The sequence below is a fragment of the Vicugna pacos genome, chromosome 18 (genome assembly GCF_048564905.1).
Source record: "Vicugna pacos chromosome 18, VicPac4, whole genome shotgun sequence".
Taxonomy (NCBI): domain Eukaryota; kingdom Metazoa; phylum Chordata; class Mammalia; order Artiodactyla; family Camelidae; genus Vicugna; species Vicugna pacos.
The window spans coordinates 16,497,903-16,520,391 of record NC_133004.1 but is presented as its reverse complement, the minus strand read 5'-3'; the positions used below and the strand labels follow the sequence as shown (position 1 = coordinate 16,520,391).

Below are 22,489 nucleotides of genomic sequence, written 5' to 3'. Positions count from 1 at the left end.
GAGTGTAAAAAAAAAAAAATGTGCATTATTGGAAACCAGCATGAGACTGCGTGAGAACTTTCCTATAACTAGCTCCTGCTTAGAACAGGACCTGGGGAGCTGGCCATCAGTGTTGTCATGGAAATGGAAAGTAAAAGAAACCTGTGGACCACCAGCGTCAGCATCCCTGGTTACTTATTTAAAAATGCAAGTTCTCAGACCCAGCCCCGCCCAGTGCTCGCTCCCATCCAGACCTGTTGATTCAGCACCTCGGGACCGGGTGTGGGGCCCAGGCTTCTGTGTTACAACAAGCCCCCCGGAAGCCTGACCGCTGCTGCCTGCCGTCGCAGTTGGGAGTTTGGGCTGTGAAACCGGCACGACCTGGGCGGGAATCCCAGCTTAGTCAATACCTGGCTCTCTCCACTTCACTTTCTTTCTGTCTAAAGAGGCTATAATAACATTATCCATCTCATAGGGGTGTTTTGAGGATTAGGTGGGATAATGACAATTAGGTCAGACTAGGGACTGACACAGAGTAATCGCTCTCTAGAGGTGAGGAGCGGTGGTAATCGTATTTGTGCTATGACTAGTAGCTTAGGGGAAAAAAAACCACACACACACACACACAGCCTTGTGGTGAAACTCACAGCCCAGAAAGTGGCTTCGTTTCCCACTGCCAGTGAGGACAACCATATGGATTGCTAATGTTTTAGAGTTACCGTGAAGGCAGGTCACCCACCCTCTCGTTCTTCTCTCTCCAAAACGTGCAGGTGTACTTAGTGGAGACAAGCAGTGTGGTTTGTAATAGCATCTCGAATTCTCCATTTCCTTTCTTGGGGAAGCCACGACATTCAGGGCCTCTGAAACTCCTCAAAAGTAGAAATTATTCCCTGGACCCTCCGGACGTTGGACCTTGCATCGACTTCCTCCCTAACCGTGGCTCATTTTGCCTTGAAAGTTGCACCCAAGCTAGCTAAGGCCCTGGGATTTCTGGGGCATTTGCTGGGGGTCCCTCACCTCTGTTGCCAGCCCTCCTCCTTCCGTCACCGGTTCAGAGCGTCACGGTCCCCCTCCTCTGCAGCAACGGTCACGGCCGCCACCTTACATCTGCGCACCTGCTTTGTGCCTCCCTGTAGGCTCCCCGAGGGCAGACTTGGCAAGTGGACTTGCTCTCTCGGCTCCCTGAGCCTTGCCAGAGTATCGCAAGCACTTCAACAGCAGAGAAATCACTTGTACTTACCATTTGCTTTGTTTGAGCCTGTCCGTGTAAGACACCCGGTCACACTTGCCCTGGGGGTCTCTGTCTCGTAAATGTCGGATGCATCAGAGTCCCAGAGTCATTTTCCATGGTCCGCAGTGGAGGGTGGAGCGTGGCAGCTGAGACTAAGGCAAACACCGGGGCCAGCTTCTGGGAGTTATTAGTCCAGAGAGGCTGGACACGGCGGCACACAGCTGGCCACGGTGCATGAGAGTTCGTCCTGGTGAAAAAAAGGGGGCCCCTTTCATGGCCGGAGCTCAGCCTCAGCCACTCCTGGCCCACACCACGTGCCCACTGGAACAGCCCCCAGCGTCTGCTCCGTTATTCACAGATGAGCAGGCGCAGATGGGGTGCCCCCTACAAGTATTTAGACAAAGGCATCTCTTTCTATATTTGAATGGATATTATATTTGGTTAAATATTAATCTATTGTTCACACCTGGATCACATTCTGTCTAGCCTCTCGCACTGGTCCCCTAAGTCAGGTTCCAATTTTTGAACTGTATCCCCCTTCCCCTCTTCCACTGACAACAGCCACTGATGCCGAATAACCAGATCCAAATTCTAACCTAGAATGGCACTGGGTCGCCTTCCATTACCTCCTTATACCCAGCCTCCCCCCTTAAGTTATGGGCAATATTCACTCAATAAATATTTATTGTACATCTTCCTGGTGAAAAGCAACGTGGTAGCTATTAAGTGGGAGAGAATGTTGAGTAAGCTATTGAGTGCAACTTTCAGGGCAAAATGAGACACATACACAAATGCATTTCACATTTGACCAGGATTTACATTTGTTTGGCCAAGTGAGGATCAGGAAACAACGTGACATTGGTATTATTTACAGGAGGGGGGAAACCCCGCTTTGGGTGGGCATTGGATAAAGCTCGTAGACGTGACATTTGATGGCAAGGACCTTGCTCATGGCTTTGCACACATTTTCTCACTAAGTCGTCCCTCGATGTGGGGACTTACTAACCTCTCCCCATTTCGCAGATGAATAAGTAAGGCTCAGACAGCATATGTCATTAGTCCCAGGGCCCAGAGCTGCTCACTGGTGCGGCTGTGACTGAGATCCCCGTGCGTTTCCCACCTCACTTGGCTTTTCTGCCTTTGGATGAGGCTGTCAGGAGACAAGGCCATCCCTGCACAAGGAACAGCAGGTGCAAAAGCAAAACGGCATGGAGGAATGGGGCCAAGCTGTTTTGATTTGGTTGAACAATCGGCTTTGGGCTCAGGCTTGTTGGCAGAGGCTGGCCCTGCCTTCTGACCCCTAACAGATACTATCTTTTTATGTTGAAAATGTTGAAAGAGAAATCAAAGCGGAGCTCCACTGCCGCACACCTCAGCATCTCGGATTAGGGTTTTACACTGCTTGACAAGTGCTCTTGTGAACCGTAGCCCTTTCGATCCAAAAGAAAACAGCTGAAAGCGGTTCCTACCAACCTCCTTAGCCAGCGAAATCCCTGCCACGTTTTTAAAGATAATGGTACTTGGGGGTTAGCCAATCAACTCTGAAAACCTCTGAGAAGCGCACTGCAGTGTTCTCCAGCAAACCAGTGTCACTGCCGTGTGCGTGTGTGCATGTGTGTGTTGTCAAGCGCCCCCCCCCACCGGCTCGCCATGTGCTTGGCTTACCTGCGGGTCCACTCTGCTTCTGAAACCTGCTGGAATCCTTCGGTAATCAAAGCCATGCTTCATAAGACCCCAGCTCCATTCAACAGTGGGGCTCATTGGTCCTTTGCCAGAATCATAAATCATCTGTAAACTCCATGGGAAGATATCAGGGAAGGTTATTAATAACAATTGCTATCCTTTGGGAAACATGCCTTTAGAAACCCACATTTTTATATTTACAATATCCTGTGATCTTCACAAAAGCCAGTGAGGTGTGCAGGCTACGTGGGAGCCTTACTTAAACCCACTTTAATGCTTAGGAATTGTAAGTCAGTTTCCCACGATCACATAGCTGTGAGCTTCTTTCTCTGGCTATTTCACTCAAGCTATATCAGGAAACTTCTGGAGAAGCCCAGGATCTTTTTCTGACCCTGTCCTGTGAAATCCCTTCTCTCTGGGATAACTGTATGCATCAGAGAGCTGCTGAGAGACCAGGCTTGTTCAAACCTAATGTGGGGTTTGGTTAGTCTGGGTATAATTTATGCAAATATATACACAGATACATGCACATACTCACATATGCACACATGAGCATACATGTATACACAGATGTGCAAATGCCTACTACCACACACATTATATGCACACTGTATACATTCATATATACATGCACATCTGTCAACTTATACACATGGGCCTATGTGTATAAGGTGTACATATGCACTTGTGCACATGGTATACACATGCACACGTGTGCATGTACATGTACAAACTAACACATATGTGCATTCAGATGCATTCATGTACATGAAGCACACACTTGTATCCAAACACACAACTTAGTCTTGCACATACATATACACACATGTTCACACACTTGTATAATTAGAGATATTCTACATTTACCACAAAAGAGTGGCCCATGGAATTACCACCTAGAATACTATACTGTGAAAGAATATAGAAAATTTCTGAAGTCACCTGAATTACCCAACTCCCCTGAAGTCATTCAGCTATAACCCACACTGAAAATGTGACGTCCACACCCCTCCTCTGATCAATCATATATTTTAAGCAGATGATTTTTTTTTTCCAGGGGGAGTGAGGTGGTTTGACTGAATGCAAACTCTGACCCTCCTTTATAAGCCTTTTTAGCAGACCACTTAAAATAAACGTCAATCCTCTTTGCATTTCTGCCTGCCTCCTGAAAGGTCGGGAGGTCGGGTATCCGGCACGCCACCCCATCCTGAATCTGGGCCAACGCCGGACCCCAGCCTAATTTCCTCGGTCTGATGGACGGCTGTTGTCTCCAACCTCCTTAACCAAAGTGAAAACGATCCTCGGTTCCTGTGTTTCGGATCTTGTGAGCAGACTAACTTCGCCAGTGCAGGGGTTGGTGTGTCTGCATGGGGAAATGCACTAATATGGATGTTTCTCTTTGTGTGTGCACCCTTGCAGTGTTGTTTACCAGGATGGATTTTATGGTGCAGACATTTATGTAAGTATTCATTAACGTGCATGCCATCCTTGTTTCCTCCCGGAGTCATTCTTTTTACAAGTTTGCTGCCGATTTCTTTAATCCGTGCTCCTCTTCCTGGACTGTAGGAAAGAGTCTTAAAGGCTTAAAGGGCAGAAGAGAAGGGCCCTGTTCACGACAGCCACCGTGCTGTCGAGTGAGTGGAGCCAACTGCTTGATTAACTTCAGAACGAATACAAACCCTCCCCAACCCCCCCCCCCAAAATGGTAGCATTTCTCCCTTGTCAAATTAAAGACTCTCCTGTGGAAAGAAATTCTCTCAAGTTCTCACTATGGTCTGTGTGTTCTCAGTACCATACTTAGGGTAACAGCTGTAGTTAGCAGCTGTAGAAGGTTAAAAGATATCTTCATGGCTACTGTTTTGATGTTTTCCTGCAAATACATTTATTTATCACTACAGCCCTAGAAAGATGTTTCTGCTCCCAACCCCATCTCTCTCGCTCTCTCTCCACCTCTCTCTCTCTATTGATGATTTTGGCAAGAAATGTCTCCTAACAAAATGTAGACCAACTTGAGCATTCAACCTTTTCTTTTCAACCCTTCATTCCCTCCATTTACCCCAAACAATTACCTGACTTAGCATTACTTATCAAATTTAGAAGTATTTGTTAAATGGTGTCACTTTGTTAATCTTTTCACTTTTGGAAAAGAGTAGGGTGTTTCTCATTATGGGGCCCATAATTAAACTTACTCAAGTTGATCTAGAGGTAGTTACTCTCCAGTACTAAGATATTAGCATAAAATCAAACATATTATGAAAATGACTTGAAATAAACATGATTTTAAAAAAATGGGCAGTATTGGGGAAATTTTTTTAATCCTTATAATTATTTTTATTACAAGTGATCTCAAATAAATTCAGTAGAATCATATTTGTTGCTTTACAGACTAGATAACAAAGAAAAATAAAACCATATTTCTGATTAAATTGAGGCAATTTACTAGAAAATAGGAAAGACACTAGTTATTTATCTTCCCTTTGAATTTAAATTATTACAATTTTGAGACAGAGAATTAATCTCCATCAGCGATGAACTTGGGTTATATCATTATTGCATCAAGTACATTTATTATATTCTATGAGTTAGTTTTTTTTTTCTTAATAAAATGAGTGAACAACCCACATGCTTTTTATTCACCCAGGGAACAACTGATTTTCTTTTGTGTGTGTATCTCCATCTACTCCTTCTCAAGTCCTCTTTTTCCAAACTTTGAGTTTATACCATTTTAAATAGAGTGGCAGGCAGGGGCTGAGCAGGGTGGAGCTCGTTCACACCCTCAGGTACCCAGTGAACCCAAACATCAGTCTACACCCTCCCCACTGTAGCCTCCGGATAATGGATGCAGACAGAGGGAGTTAGGACTTAGTTTAGAACTTTTTTTTTTAATTAGCTAAATGGAGGGGAATCAGGAAGGGATCCACAAATTGTGGGGGGGGGGGAAGAAAGAAAATCCACCAAAAATAAAACCATCTTCATCAATATTCACCCAAAGGGGAAAAATGTGGATATTACTAAGTCTAGATAAAATCAAACATATTATTATATTCGCTGTCATTCATTGAGTGTTCCCTTCTCTGTGAAATGACAATCACATATTGAATTATTTGTAAAATGACAATAATTTATTGAATTATTAATTTGTGCTGCTTCATGTGTTGGTCAAATTGGTATCTTCTTATAGATTTCCGCATAGCAGGGAGTAGAAGCTGCCTAAAGGCATGTGCTGTAGGAGCCCACAAATAAGGCAAGAGAAAGGACTGGTCAGAGTAATTGATGGAGTATGTCTGCATTGGTTGGGACCAGTGAAAATCCAGGAGAACAAGGCAAATAGAGAGAGCCGAGGGACTCAGAAGAGAGCAAATACGCCAGCATCCAGACTAAGGTGGAAAGAGAAATTCCATTCAGGGTGAGAAGCTCCAAGAAAAGTCCCTTTGTGCTTTTGGTCCTTTAGGGGCTGTTGTTTCCCACTGGGTGAGGTTTAGATGAAGGAAATCATGTCAGTAACTTCAAGTCTGGAGTTCCCTGGTGTCTAGGTTTAGAGCTCTGTTCCTCTTGCCCTTGTCAAGCCACCCTCCTGTCCAAAAACATTCATGCATTCCTCCCATCGCTCATATTATGATGATAGGATTTTTCAGGAGACAGTTCCAAGTAGGCAATGGGGTGACAGAAAGACTAACTGAAATATGAATTTTGGGCTTCGTTTACCCAGCACATTTCTGTCATCTTTCCAGGAAGGTAGCTTTTGGAACACTTTGCTCTGTGTAAGGCGGCAGCTTTGGAATGTGGCTGCTGGATGGTGCCTGTCTGTAGGGGACGGTGATGAACTAGGCTGCCCCATCATGGCAGCGAACCAAGGGCTCACAGATGGCCTTAAGTTGATTTAGAGGCAAGAAAGACTATGAAAAGTCCTGCACCCTAGAGTTTACAGAGCAGGATTCATCCTGGACAGAAGTATATTATCACCTCGAACATGCTTTTTCAAGCTGCTACCCCTACCTGCCTTCAGACACTGGTATGTTCTCATGACTGGAAATGTCCCCAGTGCTCTCTTTTTTTTTTTTTTTTTTTAAGAAATGACGATTCAAGAGGTTCATAAAAAGCATGCGAGGTTGTATTTTACTGAAAGGAAGTTTGTGGCTTGCTCCTTCAATCTCAGTAAAAATAATGCACAACAAATCGGTTTAGGGCAATTCTAAACATGGGACATGTGTTAGACACATCAGCCACCTCTAATAGGTTTAAACCAGTTGTTCCTCTTTAATTTTATTGGGCTGAGTTCTGGCTTTGGTTACTTTTAAGGAAGGTAAGAAGAGTCTACTCTCCAGTGCTGCCTACTCAGATCGTCCCCAGCCTTGACCATGTACCACTTTTCCTCTCTGTTGTCCAAGGTCTTTCCATCCCTCCCAGCTGGCGTTGGAGCCCTCAGGCATGTCCCAGCCCTGCCTAAGCACTTAGGATCTGAGAGACCTGCAGGATCCCTGCCCCTAGCAAGCCACAACCTCCTGTCTAGGGCTAGCTCGCCTTAAACCTTTCAGAGAAGGGAGGATTAAGGAGAGAGACAGACATGATCATAGACACCTTGAAAGTGCTGGAGACAGTAGATTTGTTCTCAGATGCCGTGAGCTAGAAACCAAGGGGAAAACCAGGGAGGCTCCTCTGGGCTGAGTGCAAGGAGAAATCATCGCACGCCGGAGCCCAGCTCTGCAGGAGAAATGCAGCCTGTCCCGTTCAGGCCACCCATCAGTGGATGCAGGGGGTTCTGGGTCAGCAAGGAGGACGACAGAGGTCACAAGCTGCACCCCTCCTACTGGAGGCTGTATTCCACAGCCACACTGCTTATGTAACTTGCATATCAAAGCTACAAGTTCGCCATTACTGCTTGGTGGTACATATTTCAATAAATTCTTTTTAATGAGAAAGTGGACCAAGTTAAAGAAAAAAATATATATATATACACACATAAAGAAAAATATATATATAAATAATAGGAGAGGAGACACATGGGTATGAGAAACTGAACGTTGGAGTAGGAGGACCACGTTCCCTGGACCTGCAAAGCCATGCATTCTATTTAGGGGTGAAACTCTAGACCTCCTAAGGCCGGCACTGATCAAGTTCCTGAAAATAAGGGTAGAGGAACTGAGCTTACCCAAGATAGGTGTCTTCCCCCATGCAGGGACATAGCAGAGAATGTGGTGTTTGAGCAAAAGAATTATTGAAAATGGAGAGAAGGAAATGCTCATAAAGCTATAAAGAAGACCTGACAAACTAGAGTAAGATACAGAGTTCTGGGACCTGGGAAGTAGGGAAAAGAGGACAAGGAACAAGAAGAGAGAGAGAGAACTAATAATAGAATATAAATGCTTTCCTTGCTCCCTTTTATTCAGAAAGCCTTAAGCTTTCCAGACCCTCAGTGCAGGTGTGAGGCTACCTAGTGACCATGTCTCAATGAGGTTCCAGTGCATGTTTGCGCCACGCCTCAACCCTGTTGTAACAAGCTTCTGGTTGGCACCACAGCTCAACACAGTTATTTCTGAATTCATGTTGCTCTGCCATCCATGGATCTTAAAACAGAGAGGTGTTCTCATTTCACTGAGGTTTGAGCTCCGGAGGGAGAGGTGTCAGTTGCTTTCCGGAACACGTAAAGCTGGAAAGCGGAAATTCTCGGAATAAAACCCCCAGGTCCTTATTCCTGAGACCGGACTTTCAGTGTGAGTCAGCCGGGGATGGGCCTTAGGCTGATCCGTCACCAGGGGGAAGGGACCGACCAGGAAGGCAAGCATCTACTGTGGGAAAGGCAAGACAGTCAGCCTTGACTGCATCACCTCATCCCCTCCTCACCTACGAAGGAGGAATCGCATTACCCATTACCCATCAACTCCATTGTTGCTGTTTTTTTTTTCCCCCCAGAAGAGGAGACTTTTTTCAAAAAATAGGTGAAATAATTTGTCCAGAAATCTTCACTGGCATTGGGGTTTGAGCCCACGTGACCTAGCTACCGGGTTCAACCCCTAAGCCCAGAGCCAACAGAATAACATTGTTGTCCTCAGTGAGCAAACTTGAGAATCGCAGTGAAAGAAAAGAAAGGAGGAGGGTGAGAAGCGAGAGCATAATGGAGACCAAGTGGGGCAGGCAGGCCCCTGGGGATAATATCTATACTTGAAATATTCAAATAAGAGAGAGAGAGAGAGAGAGAGAGCTAGATTTACAGGCATAGTCCCACAAACGTAGGTTTTTAACTTAAAAAGGAAGGCTAATCAGAACTAAATTGGAAAGAAAAGCCAGACTCTATTAGGAATCTATTTTATACACACACAGCTTTATAAGGCAAATCCCTAAATCTCTTAAAAGGTTCCATCCCCTCGATGTCTACCCTGGAACTGGAAAATTTCGCTTCCAGCTAGAACCGCTCACATGAAAGATTAGCTTCCTGCGAGAATAACTTTCCCACCCACAAACCGCTCCCCAGTCTGTCCCAGGGATCCTGTCCTACTGAGACCTCGTGAGTGTTGAACTTGCGTGAAGTGATGACAATGTCAAGGGATCTGGAAAAGCTTCTGGGAAGGAAAGAAGCTTTTCTAGACCCAGGTGCACACACATGTCGTTTTTCTAGTTGTGTATGTTAAAAACAGCTTTGGGACATCAATGTGATTCATTATTTCATGAGATGCAGTTGGGCTGTCTGTGGTTATTTGAAATTAAATTTTTTAAAAATGAAGGCACTGATACCATTACGGTTGCGCTGTGGTGTCATCTTCACTGCCTCAGTAATTAGGTAGCAAGGTTAAATTCTCGGGTGTTCCAGAACATCCCAAGGATGAGCTAAAGAGAGAAACATGAGATGGTTCACCTGAACTGCTGAAATATGCTTGGAAGGAAAAGAAGCCATGAAAGTATCCTTTTTCCTTCTTTAAAAATAAACACAGGTTATATCACAGATGCAGTGAGTGCAGTGGGATCCCCGCTCCCTCTTCTCGATTGATGCTCCCAGTCACAGAGATTTGTGACTAAAAACATCTGGCGGTGCCTGGTTCCTCTCAGTTTCCTGGGTCATGCTTAGGGTCTCCGTGAAATAAGAGAAGCAAACTTGTAAATGAATTGCTCTGGAATTTCTGTCTGACTTGTGCATTTTCTTTTTATTTATTTCAGTTTTGCATTGAAAACATTACATTTCTGTTTCCTTATAGAGTAGTGTACCAAGAGCCTGTGTATGGCAATAAATTGCTCCAGGTATGAAATCCCGGCTGGTGGAAAAACTCATCACTATGACTGGGGGTTTGCTGTGAAATCCTACTAACAAGACACTTCTGGGGAGGGGCGGTGTTCTCTAACGTAGAAGGAGGGAAGACTTCACTGAATTTTCCAGTTTTGATGTGAATTCTAGGACAGAGATGCCCGTCCTCAAATTCTCCCTCTTTGCTAGACGATGTGTGTTACCAAAAGGGAGGTCTGGCTTGGCTATTCATTTTCTTGGCTTAAAAATGCATCTGGATTCAGTTAATGTAAATTCAGTGAAAAGAACTCAAGGGTTTCATCGAACCAGTTGTCTGAAACATTTTTTGGTAGGTCCCTGAAGTCAACTGAGATGGTTAAACCAAAGACCTTTTATACATCCAGCAATGAGGGACAGCATAGCTAACATAACTTCCGCTGGTTTCACTGTAGTTTCTTATAAATATATTTCACAACTCTTGCCACAGCTCTCAAACCTGTTTCTCAGTGCTTCAGCAACCCCCAAATGAACTTGTGGGAAGAAAAAACCCCAACACATCCATTGGAGGGTAGCTGGCTAAGTCTCCAAATCTGGTGTGTAATCAACATTAAAACTGTCAAATAAAATGAAAGAAGAAGGTAAAACTAAAGGCGATCAGTGGGAGCTTTATAACATGGTTTCCCTATAACCTGCAAATCTCATTTTTGTTTGGTATTAAGTCAATTAAGAAAATACAGGTGTTTTTTGTTGGGTTTTGTTTCGTGAGATTAATCAAGTTTCAATAAGAAATCTAAGATGAAAACAGTGGGTACTTGGACCTAGGAGAGGACCAAATACTTCAAATTGCTAAGATTAACTTTTATTTTCACTTTTTGAGAAAACTGGACTTCTATTGCTACACTTCAAAATCAGCTGAGATAAATTGAAAATCACCATCATGCAGATAAATTGAAAGAGTAATGATTTATATTTATGTTTCACGTTTTGCCAATGTTCTTGTAAATGTCATTATACTGCATAAATTTTATGTATAGTTTCATCCACCTGTTTTGCACAAAGTGGGATCCTTGAATATTCGCAGAAAGCTGGGGAGGCCATGGCATATTACAGTCCTACCCAACCCCGTGTCCCCACCAGCACACAAAAATCTCACCCCACTTCCTAAGCAGTTCGCCATTTGAATATTTGAACACCTTTTCCCCAAAGTGTGCTCTCGAGTTAAAAGTGTGATTTCCACTGTCAAACCAATTAGCGATGCAGTGGGGAGCCACAGTGTTCATCATTATTGCTTTACGAAGTTCCACAAATGAGGAACCAGTTTCATTTCGTTTAACTCAGCATCTCCCAAACCTATTTGGTCAGGAAACCTTTCCTTTCCCTGCCACCATGAATATCCCATCAAGCACAGTTTTGAAAATGGTTCACTGGAGCATCATTAGAGGTCCTTAATTGGTGTGTGCCCCCTGCAATGGACCTCCAGAGGTCTCGCTAACAAAGGAAGTGTTTCCAACCATGTGAGTCGGTATATTCTGGCCACATCTGATGGTGGTGGCAGGGGTGGGAGGGGGAATCCATAATGACCATTTAAGTTTTATATTCTCTGTAAGGTCACATTTGTATTTCGCTGCCCAGCATGTGAGAGTGAGTACATTTTATGAGTAGGGAGGGTAGAACCGTCCTGTGCTTGTCACCCCTCTTCTCCCTTTGGTTTGGTGGTGGGAAAAATCTAATTGTCCAAGGACGCATTGTTTTGTCCTATAATCTAGGAGGACCAGTTTCAACATGAACACGGTTTGGTGACTGCAAACGGCAGTGAGCGCTTTTTCTCAGACATTAGCCCAGAACCTTGCAGAAGCCTTGGCTATGTTCAGCGAGCTGCAAAATACAGAGCAATAAAATTGATTAGAGTCACCTGTTAGAAAGGCAAATTAAAGCAATTTGTATTTTTTTTGATCATTTTACAGTGTCTGCACACATACACCGAGTTAATACACAACTCTAGCTTTCCCCTTAAATTGACTTCATACAGAATAAATATAGCACAGGGAGACAATGCAATATGTGGATATAGAGGTATCAAGCCATCCAATCTCTTTCTTTTTCCAGTTATGATATATTTCATGGATCACTTAGACCTGGAATGTCCAGTACTGCAGCCACCAGCCCCATGTGGCTATTTACATTTAAATTCAAATGAACTCAAATTAAATAAATTAAAATTTTTGTTTGCCGTACCAGCCACATTTCAAGGTTTGCTAGACATTTAGGACAAGTGGCCACCATATTGGACAACACAGATACAGAACATCTCCATCACCATCAGGTCTACTGGAGAGCAAGGAGATCGCTGATCAAGGTCAAAATCTCTCCACTGGCTCCACAGACTTTAGCCAGCTATGACTCTGACTGTTGCATCAGAAATGCCTGTAAAACAAAGTCTTAAATAACAAAGACAAACGCCAGGACATTGACTACTTGTGCCTGCCTTGCAATGGAAACACACACTTATTTTCTCTAAACGGCCAAGTCAAATGCAAACATACAGAGGCCAGGTCCTTCCCAAAGCTTCCTTCTGCCCCTCTGTCGTGCAGAAGGACCCCCGGTGTCCCCACATCCATTTCATGTTCATGCAATAAGCATTAAGCAGTCAGTGAGGTTCCTTTTAGGTATATTCTAGTTTTTCCCACTTATCATACTTGTTACCAGCTTCCACTGATGGAAACCACTGCAGAAGCTGGGGAAGTTAAAGAGTTCAAACGAAAAGGGTTTGTCAGCAGGACGTTGCTAGCTATCTTTGTTGGGACCAAATTCATAGTCGCCAAATCACAATTGACTTGACATGGCCTTTGATTTAGAGATCTTTGCAAGAATTCTTGTTTTTCATTCTGGGAGTGGACAAAAAAATAACACACGCATACACACATACACAAAGCTTCTCCACTCAAAGCTTTCAGCTGGTTGCAGCTAATGCCTCCTAGCAGTCAGCTAGCCAATGCCAGCCCCTCCCTACCTCATTAAGTTAGGATGCATAGCTGCACACCTGCGTCTTTGTGGATGCACGATGAAAGCCAAGGAGCTGGGCAGGCAGATGAAAAGCATGGCTCCAGAAATCCGGTGACCCAGTTTCCCCTCAGCCCCTCAGTCTGCATCTTGAGCTTGGTGCTGGTGTGACAACTGCTTTGGTTTTGCAACCCCTCAGCACATTTAATGAGTTTCTCCGTTCCTAATTAGAGAACATGGTGTTTGGAACACCAGGTGGTGTCTGGCTATAGACCTCTTTTTTTAACTTCCACATTGTTTTTCAAGAGAGACTTTTTTTTTTTTTTTAACTACGGGTTCCAAATTATTGGTGATTATCTGTCAGAATGTCTTGGATGTGTCTTCTCCAGAACGATCCGAAGAACAAACTTGTGTAAGGATAAACTGCCTTTCTGGAATTGCTATGGAAGCAATAGCAAATTTACTCTGAAAGTTAGCTGCAACGGGCAGAGGGTAGAAATAAACTACCGAGACGAGTGCATCTGCATTTTAAAAGATGCTTTTTGCTGTTTCATCATTCATCAGTTTTCTGTCCTACGATTTAGTTCTTCCCCTCTATAGAGAGCCAAAAATAACGAACTCCCCCCACTAAGGTTCTGTTAAGCCTCCCCCACCCCCCGCCCCAACAGTTATCTGACTATCGGAGATGCGCTGACTCGGTAACCTGCCCTGAATTGTCCCTTTACAGTGAGGGTGAGAAGGCTTCCCTCGGGGTCTTCTGGGACTATGCATTTCCAATTAGCACCTGAATGGTCCCTGTGTTATCGGTGGAGACTGGGTCCTGTTTGTTAATTGTGCTGAGATCACTCGACAGTGGTTGATCTATCGCTGTGGTCTGCTGAGCAAGAAGCTCTGTTATTTTCACAGTTTGATAATCAATGCTCCACTGAACACAATTCCTTTCGAAAATGCCCATTTGCTTGTCCTCTGCTTAATTGAACAATTGCAATTACTGGTACATACAACTAAATGTTAATTATTTTTCTCAGATTTTTTTTTCTCTCCTAATGATTTTATTTACAAATTGGAAGACTTTATCATATTTTCCACACCAGACAAATTCCCCATCTGAACCAGTGTGATATCTTTAGCTGAAAAGACAGAATTTTTAAGAAGGGCTCGCCATTCCTTTTTTTTTTTTTAATCATTACGTGACATTTAGAAAGCTAAAGACAGCCTTCTTTAATTGCTTTAGTGGTTGAACGACTACATATGCAAGAGACTTCTAATAAACTTTCAATCAAAGGATTCTGTTCATTTTTTTATAAATATAAAAGTAAGACAGCAGGGCATTAGCTTGACCTATATTGGATTTTTAAGGTAGTAATCAAAGACTGTTTGAATAAAATGTAACCTCTTAGCTAGTAAGTAATAGGCATAATCACTTTTGAAAATCTGGAAAGTTCAGCAAAGTATAAAAAATATTTAAATAATTCCCCATAATCCTCTCTCCAACCCCAAGTTACCATTAACATGTAGGCACATCTCTCTCGAAGAGGATCTGGGTTCTCCCTTTGGAATATGCTTACAACTGCTAACCTGTAACATCCAGCTGGGGCGGTACTCCACCCGTCTCTCCGGCGTGTTCTGTTCTTCTGCTTCGATACTAAGCTTTCATTAACCTCCACTTTAGATTGGTAGATGTGGGTAACTGCTGTTCTGGTGTGATCTCACGTGTGGGCGCCCTGAGGTGGCCTCCTCTGCATCCCTGAGTCAGATTTCTCCTTGTGTTTTAGGGTGGTTACGCTGCATACCGCTACGCCCAACCTACCCCCGCCACTGCCGCTGCCTACAGTGACAGGTAAGGGTCTTCCTTCTCGTGCTTGACAACTACTTGGAAATTAACTTAGCTGGTGGGAGACGGGATTCTCGTCGGGTCTTGGTGCAAATGCATGACTGCTGGGGAGGCAGCACCCAAACAGTCGGGTCCCACGGTGGAGGTAATCACAGGGTCACATACAGAGAGGATGCACGACGGCGCCTAGTTCACTCTAACCCTTGCCCTCTCTGCTAAGACACAAAGACCACGTTTTGTCTGTGCCTAGTTCTTTCAGATCTCAGTTCTGTGACAGCACACTTTGCACGCACAAGCTACACTCCCTGTACAACCCCCTCACGGTCTTCTCTGTGAGACACTGGTTTCATCGAACTCATAGGACGAAACCCAGGAGATGATCCTGCAGGTTTACCTCGATTTTAAGCACCCCATTTCCCTTTTTTCCATCTTTGTACACCCAGAAAAGCAGTCCCCTCATTGCATTTTTAAATCCAAAGCAAAGGAATGGGGGAAGGCGTATCTGGCATTCATAAGGAGAGCCGTTCTTTTTGGCAATGCCCGGTGACCGTTCCTACGAACATAAGCCAACATTTATGTGTAATGCACACCACATGTTAAGACTGGCAGCGGAAGGGACAGAAGTGGGTTTAAGAAACGCAGAAGTCAGAATTGGATGGCGGGGGTGAGGGGTGGGGGGTGGAGGAGCTCGATTACCCGTTACCCAGGCTTAACAGATGAGTCGGTTTCTTAAATGGCAAGCCACAGCTATTTCCGTATCGGTGCTTTGGAAAAAGAGAGTGTGCGTTTCCATATTGAATGCAAATCGTTGGCTCTGTTTTCTGAGGACATAAATGTGAATGTTTAGATGCTCTGCATGCCCAAATGTCATTGAGGGTGCTTATTTTTGGTAATGACTCCTTTCATTTAAAAATATGTTTCATGAATAAAACAGTAATGATAACAATTTGCATGTGTGGCTGAGGCATGCTGGGTCAGACAGGTAAGCAGGCGATGTCTTTGACTCGTGAAGGGGGGGGTGTCCGCAGACACTGGTCCTCCTCGCTGGCCTCTCGTGATTTAGTTCCTATCTCGGTTTGCCGTGGTGTGCTTTCTCTGCAGTCCCATTCCATTTCTCACAAGATGTGTTGTTAGCTCATTGTAGCTCCAGAATTCTTCTGAGGTATACCAAAGCAAAAGAAATTCTTGAACCCTGAAAGCTGCACTTTGAAAACCCCATGCATAGACTTGTAATCAATGGCTCTTTGGCAAGATAGAATGGAGATCTTTTGTCCGGTTGTAAGCAGGCACTATTACTATGTTCCAATAAACAGCCATAATGAGCTCTCAAGGCTGGAGGGAGTCTCCAAAGGAATCCAAACAATCGTCAACATGCAGTTCTAAATACATAAATTGTCCAGTTACCCAATGATCCGTTGCCAGAATGCAAAATATACTCTATGGAAGCTGTTATCTTCAATCCACTTTGACACTGGATTAGGAAAATTGAGAGGGTCAAAAAAGCTAATAAAAATGATGACAATCTTGAAATACTCAGGATCATCCTACAAATGAAAAGGCTTAATGCTATTAAATTTCTGCACATGGAAGATTCACAAAGTATCAATTGTAATGTGGTTCATCTACAACCCTTAATTATTTTTATGAAAATATCTCGAGATTCTAAATTCTCAAACACCCACTTTGGATATAATTATAATCATAGGAACTTTAGCCTGCTGCATAATTATATGAAACTTAAACAGATTTATTTCTTTGGATTTTCATCTCGCTTCTCAGTAGAAGTGCATCTATCCCCAAGCTGAAAAAAAAGGTTAATTACAAAGATATAATTTAAATTGCTTTCTTCTATAAGACCAATCTAGACATTTGGAAAGAAAAAAACCAATGTTTAATACTATTTTTAGATAGAATTACTTGCGAATCTGGTCATCTCCATTGGCATTCATCTAAAAATTAAGTTAAAATTTTGCTGCATTCAGGGGCACCACAGAGGCAAGTGTATGTATGAAATCTGTGATTTTAATATTATTAAGATTTCTCATTGGTGGCATATCCTACTGAAAAATTGCCCTCATTCTTGGATTGGTAAATCTTAAATAATTCTGCAATTCCCACTTTAGCATAATAGTTTCAGTTGAAGAAACCAACTAAATATACTCTTGTCTGTGTAATTGGCCTCTTGTTGTTCATTAAAGAAATTTGCCCATTAGGTCTTTTTGGTTGCTGCAGAAATTGATCACTGCTTCACTTTATTATAAGCAAGACACTGGCCACATATGGAAATGTTGCATTAAGGGAAACAAGTACCAGGTAAATTACCAGAACACAGTCTCTACAGTGATGTTTCTGGTTAGATTTGTAAAGTGTATTGATGAGATAGTGGTGCTTCCTTTTGTTTTTAGTAAGCAGGTAAAGAGAAGGAAGACCGTTTTATAGAAGACACATATTTGGGGGGAAATGTGAAATTATCAGAGTAGCTTTCGAATCGAGATTAAAGATGCCAAGTACGTAGAATTACCCCAGGGCAGTTGTGTAATCACTTCCTTTTACATTCAATCACATTGTAATTTCAGTAGTGAGAGACTCTCTTAGTTCCTACTCTTAGAAGACAGGCAGGATGAGGAGCTCCTTAATCCAAAGAAACTTCTTCAAAATAGGAAGTAAAATTAGCAGGAATAGAGAATGTTTTGGTAATGCTCACTGGCTGTCAACTTGATCAAAAGAGAAATGGCAACAAACTTTCTCTGTAATCATGAGATTCACTCTTCAGACATCTTGAAAGCGAAAGAAGTTTGGTGTCCCCAGTCGGTAGAATTTTACCTTTAATCAGCACAAATTAAGCCCTCATCAAATTAAAGATTCAGGGGCCTTAGGAAGATCTTGAACTCCAGTAACCTCAGGACTGGCCAGAAGGTCCTTGACGGCCACTTTGCAACTCTCTGCCCATCATCTTCCTGGTTAAATGATCACATGCTGATTATCTCAGAGGACCCTGAGGGTTTCTGAATGCTGACCTCCAGAATGAAGACCATCTGGTGTGGGCAGAGATTTCCCCCAAAGAAAAAGACCTGACTGGACTAGGTAATTTTATAGTCTCTTTGACGAATTTAACGGCAAGAGGCAAACATCTTTCCTTGGCACTTAGGGAACATTTGGTAAGCACCTGACCTCACCTCAGATCTTGATTTCTAATCTCACTTTGATTCGTGGAAAGCCGACTGTCCAAACTCTCAAAGGAGATTGTTTTCTGAGCTTGAACCAATCAAAGCATGGCAGTGGGGCCGATGGTCATCCAGTCATTGCATGCCACTTGGTGTTGCTAATGTGTCCGTGACATGTTCTGGATTTGACAGGTCCATCATCACATTAGCTCGATGAATGGCTTGCTTGAATTAAGCCTGGGGGCAGGCTTCTCTCTCTGGATTGGCTCTTGGTTTCTTTGTGTATTATGACTTGGTCGTTGTTGCATCTTTGAGCAGCCAACCTGGGAGGCGGTCGGGGGTGGGGATGTGGGGAAGATTACTTCCTTTTCAGGGAATTATGCTACAGATATTTGGGTAAATATGTCTGATGCGTACATAGCTTTGATGAAAACGTTATCTCACCAAAAAGGGAGACATTCATCATGCTTGTCCTGCTTGCTAAACATTCTAACATCCCCTAACAACCAATGCATGAAAACGTCCCTCCACATCAGGGCGGAAGGGAGGGACTAGATTCAGACCAGCTAGAGAAGAAAGCAAGAGCGTGGTTCACTCGGAGATTTCACGACCATCCGTTTGCCCCGAGAGCTACCCTGGGCCACTCTTTTCACATAAGACAAGCATTTCTGTAAAGATCCGAAAGTCAGCAGCTTTTGACATACAGTAATAGCCCCAGTGTGCAGGTGTCCCCAGACTGAGCAGAAGAGACAACAGGCAGAAGGCTTCTGATTGTTTTATTTTCTACCCTGTTTTGTTTGTTTTTTGAGGCTTTTAAGTTTCACTGGCAACATAGTATTAGACTGTACCGTATGAAATTGCTGGTTTTTTGTGACCAAAATGGTAGAATATTGGCAATTTCATATAGCTCAGCTTAACAGAACCCCAATTAAAATGCCATCATATCAACTATCTTGCTCTCTGCATTTGAGATATAGATGTATAGTCATACATATGTGTGTGTTGTGTATATATATTATTCATACACATACGTGAAAAATATGTGTGTATACAACACACACACACACACACTTTTGCCTTAGGACCTCACAAAGGACTCGTAAGAGTATCGAGATAAATCCTAACGCAGGGAGGCCAGGACTTGTCAAGTTCAGCCAGTCTCAGGCCACATGTTAGAACATCTTTTAAATGTGATATTCATAAGCTATGAATAAAAGGTTCTATTTCAGAGAGAAATAGATGAGCAGTGCTTTCTTAAAACTGAATAGGACTAAGTAGTCATGTCTTTGTGGTCATGGAGAGGTCAATCTACACCCATTTAAAATTATGTGGTGATGGAGATAGAAACATACATACTTAGATGGACGGATGGATAGATGGATGGATGCGTGGATGGATGGATGGATGGATGGGTAGAAAGATAAATAGATATATAGGTGGTTAGGTAGATGAATGGAAAGAGAGTGAGGAGAGAGGAAGGGAAGGAGGGAGAGAGGAAGAAAAAGGAAAAGAGGAAGAGAGAGGGAGAGAAAGGAAGGAAGGAAGGATGGAAAGAAGGGAGGAAGAAAGGAAGGGAGGAAGGAAGGAAAGATGGACAGACAGGAAAAGACTCTCTCTACTGTCTCATAATATTTCATCATAAGCTTAACTACAGAATATAGAACTAAATCTTTATGTACAACCTTAGTTTGATCTAAACTAGAAAAGTCAAGGGATTCCAGTTGATTTCCATTACTATGGGTACTCCCTATCTATTTTAGGACTTTTTACTTCCTGGACTCAGATTAAATAATGGAGAAATTCTGTCATTAAAATAAGGCTAATAATTGCATTTAAGATGATATACCATTTGATGTGGCATCCTTATCAATCACATAGACTAAAAATAAAGTGGTTACCAGCCTATAAAGCATATGAACACCCTGAATGGCAAATTTAATTTACCATCTTTTTGGTAGAAAGGTTAATTTGGAAAATACTGCTATACTTCAGGGACATAACAATTTTACTTTTTCTTGCTGTGGGGGTAGCATGCAGAAAGCTTCAACGATGGATAATATGAACATGGATCCCTTCATGAGGGCAGACAGTGCAGATAAAGGAGGGACGTTCCATTGTATTCCCCATTCCTCTCCTGTGAACCAAGCTGGATAAGGGTTGAAACTGTTTCTAGTCGACAAGCAGGACCAAGCCTCTGCACCAGCTCTTTGTGATGTGTGCAAGGAGAGATTTCAAGATCCAATCCCAGTGCTTTGTGGGAAGCAGTATCTCCCATGGCCAGTTCAAGACCTGCTGGCTGTCTCTGGCGGCACACTTCCCAGTTTGCCAGGACAGGAGTGGAACATGGACCACACAACGCAGCCGTCAACTCCCTTGTCTGTGGGATGCGCAGGCTTTATCCAGGCTCCTTCCTTAGCTGCTGTGAAAAATAGCTATTTTTTCATGAAATGATGCCGACAGCAAGTGGTAGCTTCGTTTTGCTTTCTTCTTTTGTATCCCATTTTGTTTTTAACATTCTCACTTGGCAAAATAAAAGCTGGCAAGTCCACAGCAGACTCCCTAGCCCATTTTATTTACATTTTCAGTCTTTTTTGAGAAATCCACTGGTGAGGAAAATAGAGGGAGGGCATCGTCAAACTTGGGGAATGCCAAGAATGGTATTCGCAGATGAACGAGGAACTGGGGGCTTAGTCCACGGATGTCCAGAGGGGACAGACGTGTAGGCATGCCAGCTCCACAATTAAGACAAGGACCCAGGGTCAGGAGGAAGCCATCTTGGATTCAGATTCTAACCTGCTGAGTCAAAACAAGGCTGTGAACAGTGGTTACCCCTCTGTATCTTTTTTGATGGTGCCTTGTTGAAGTTGTTCTTGAGTTTAGCTTTTAACCCTTTCTGCTGTTTTCCTCATCCTGATGAGCTCTCCTGGGTTCTGCAGTTAAAAAAAAAAAAAAGAAGACATTCAGTGTACTTGCAAAAGAAATGCAGACGAGAGAGTCACTAATGTCTTTATTTATATCCCACTGTACTCCAGTGCCCAGAAAAGCACATCCTTTTTTTTCCCCCCATCACTGGAATACCAGGCTGAAATATATATTCATACACAGTAGTGTGTATAATATATTCTTAGTTTATTTATATTTGTATTCTTCTTTTTAGTGTAAAGTTCACTTTCTTAATTGATTCATTTGGGGGTTTTTTGGTGATTCACGGTCCCCTTCTGAGGAGAAAGTGAAGCTAGTGATTCTAGGCAGCTTTGGGGTAACTGGAGACAGATAGGTATTGCCCGTAAGCTTGCCATTACAAGGCACACGTGCCAGATGAAAATGAATGTCTTCAATAAAACTTGCAGTCTATATGGCAACGCTCCTGTTAAAATGTTCATTAGGTGGAAAGAAAGGACTTTATTAATTGCACTATTTACTAAGATGCCTTAGAGTTTAATGCAGTGGCTAAGCAAACTTTGATTCAGATCACTTTCTGGGATAACGATAACCATAATTATGATAATAGCAATGATAACAATGGCAATTTGTGGAGTCCTCACTATGTGATAGGCACCATTCTAAGTGCTTTACAGAGGCAGTCCTGGGACTGTTACGCCAACCCTATTAAATTGATGTCGCCACCTCCATCTTATAGATGAGGAAAGCAAGTTTGGGGAGGGGGATAAAGAAATTGCTCAGCTCAGCGTAGCTTGAAAGCTAAAGTCGATGCCCGTAATCCCCAGGCTCTATTGCATCTCAGTGGAGCAACCTTAAGAAGTAATTTCTTCGTACTCCATCACTGCATCTGTTATGGGTAAACTGATCCCACCTTACAGAGCGGTTTGGAAGCTTGAGACACTGCCTATGAAATGTTTGGCACATAAAGGGCACAACATAAAGTGCTCTTGTTTTTATTTTTATATGCATGTACACATTTTCATATGCCTAAATTCAAATTTTTCATATTTCATTTTTATATTTCCATAACCTAGCCAATGAAGAGCTTTAATTCTGGGCACCAGAAGTGAGCTTGGAAGAAACCAAAATGATGTAGGAGATTTCAGTTCCACCTGAATCTCCAAAATTCAGGAGTTTAAGTCTGTTGTCTGACTCTGTTCCAGAGTCAACACTTAGGAAGAATAATGACCAAAACCACTCAACTGATTATGTGTTGACAAGCCTTTTAACATAGAATAGGTGGGACTGTATGCAAATCTAATCCTTTGTAATCCACTGAATTCCAGGAATAGTTCCTGTTTGGTTTCTTTTTCCTTTTTGTTTTGCGGGTGGGGACCTATGAAAGACCTTCAATTGATCAGTCCTCCAAAGTTTGGATTTTAATATGTCAGGATTTCTTAAAGGGAGCAGTCTAAGATTGTGTCCTGCCAATTTTTTTTTAA

General features: G+C 42.9%; 1 protein-coding gene across 3 annotated transcripts in view; it reads left to right on the top strand.

The window, feature by feature from the left end:
- Positions 1–22,489, top strand: part of RBFOX1 (RNA binding fox-1 homolog 1) — a 1,384,890-nt gene that overhangs the window by 1,334,974 nt on the left and 27,427 nt on the right. For all 3 annotated transcript variants that reach the window (XM_072942258.1, XM_072942257.1, XM_072942259.1), the window contains 2 exons: positions 4,313–4,352; positions 14,882–14,946. In XM_072942258.1, coding sequence (XP_072798359.1) covers positions 4,313–4,352; positions 14,882–14,946 — 105 coding nt within the window. The remainder of the gene's footprint in view (positions 1–4,312; positions 4,353–14,881; positions 14,947–22,489) is intronic.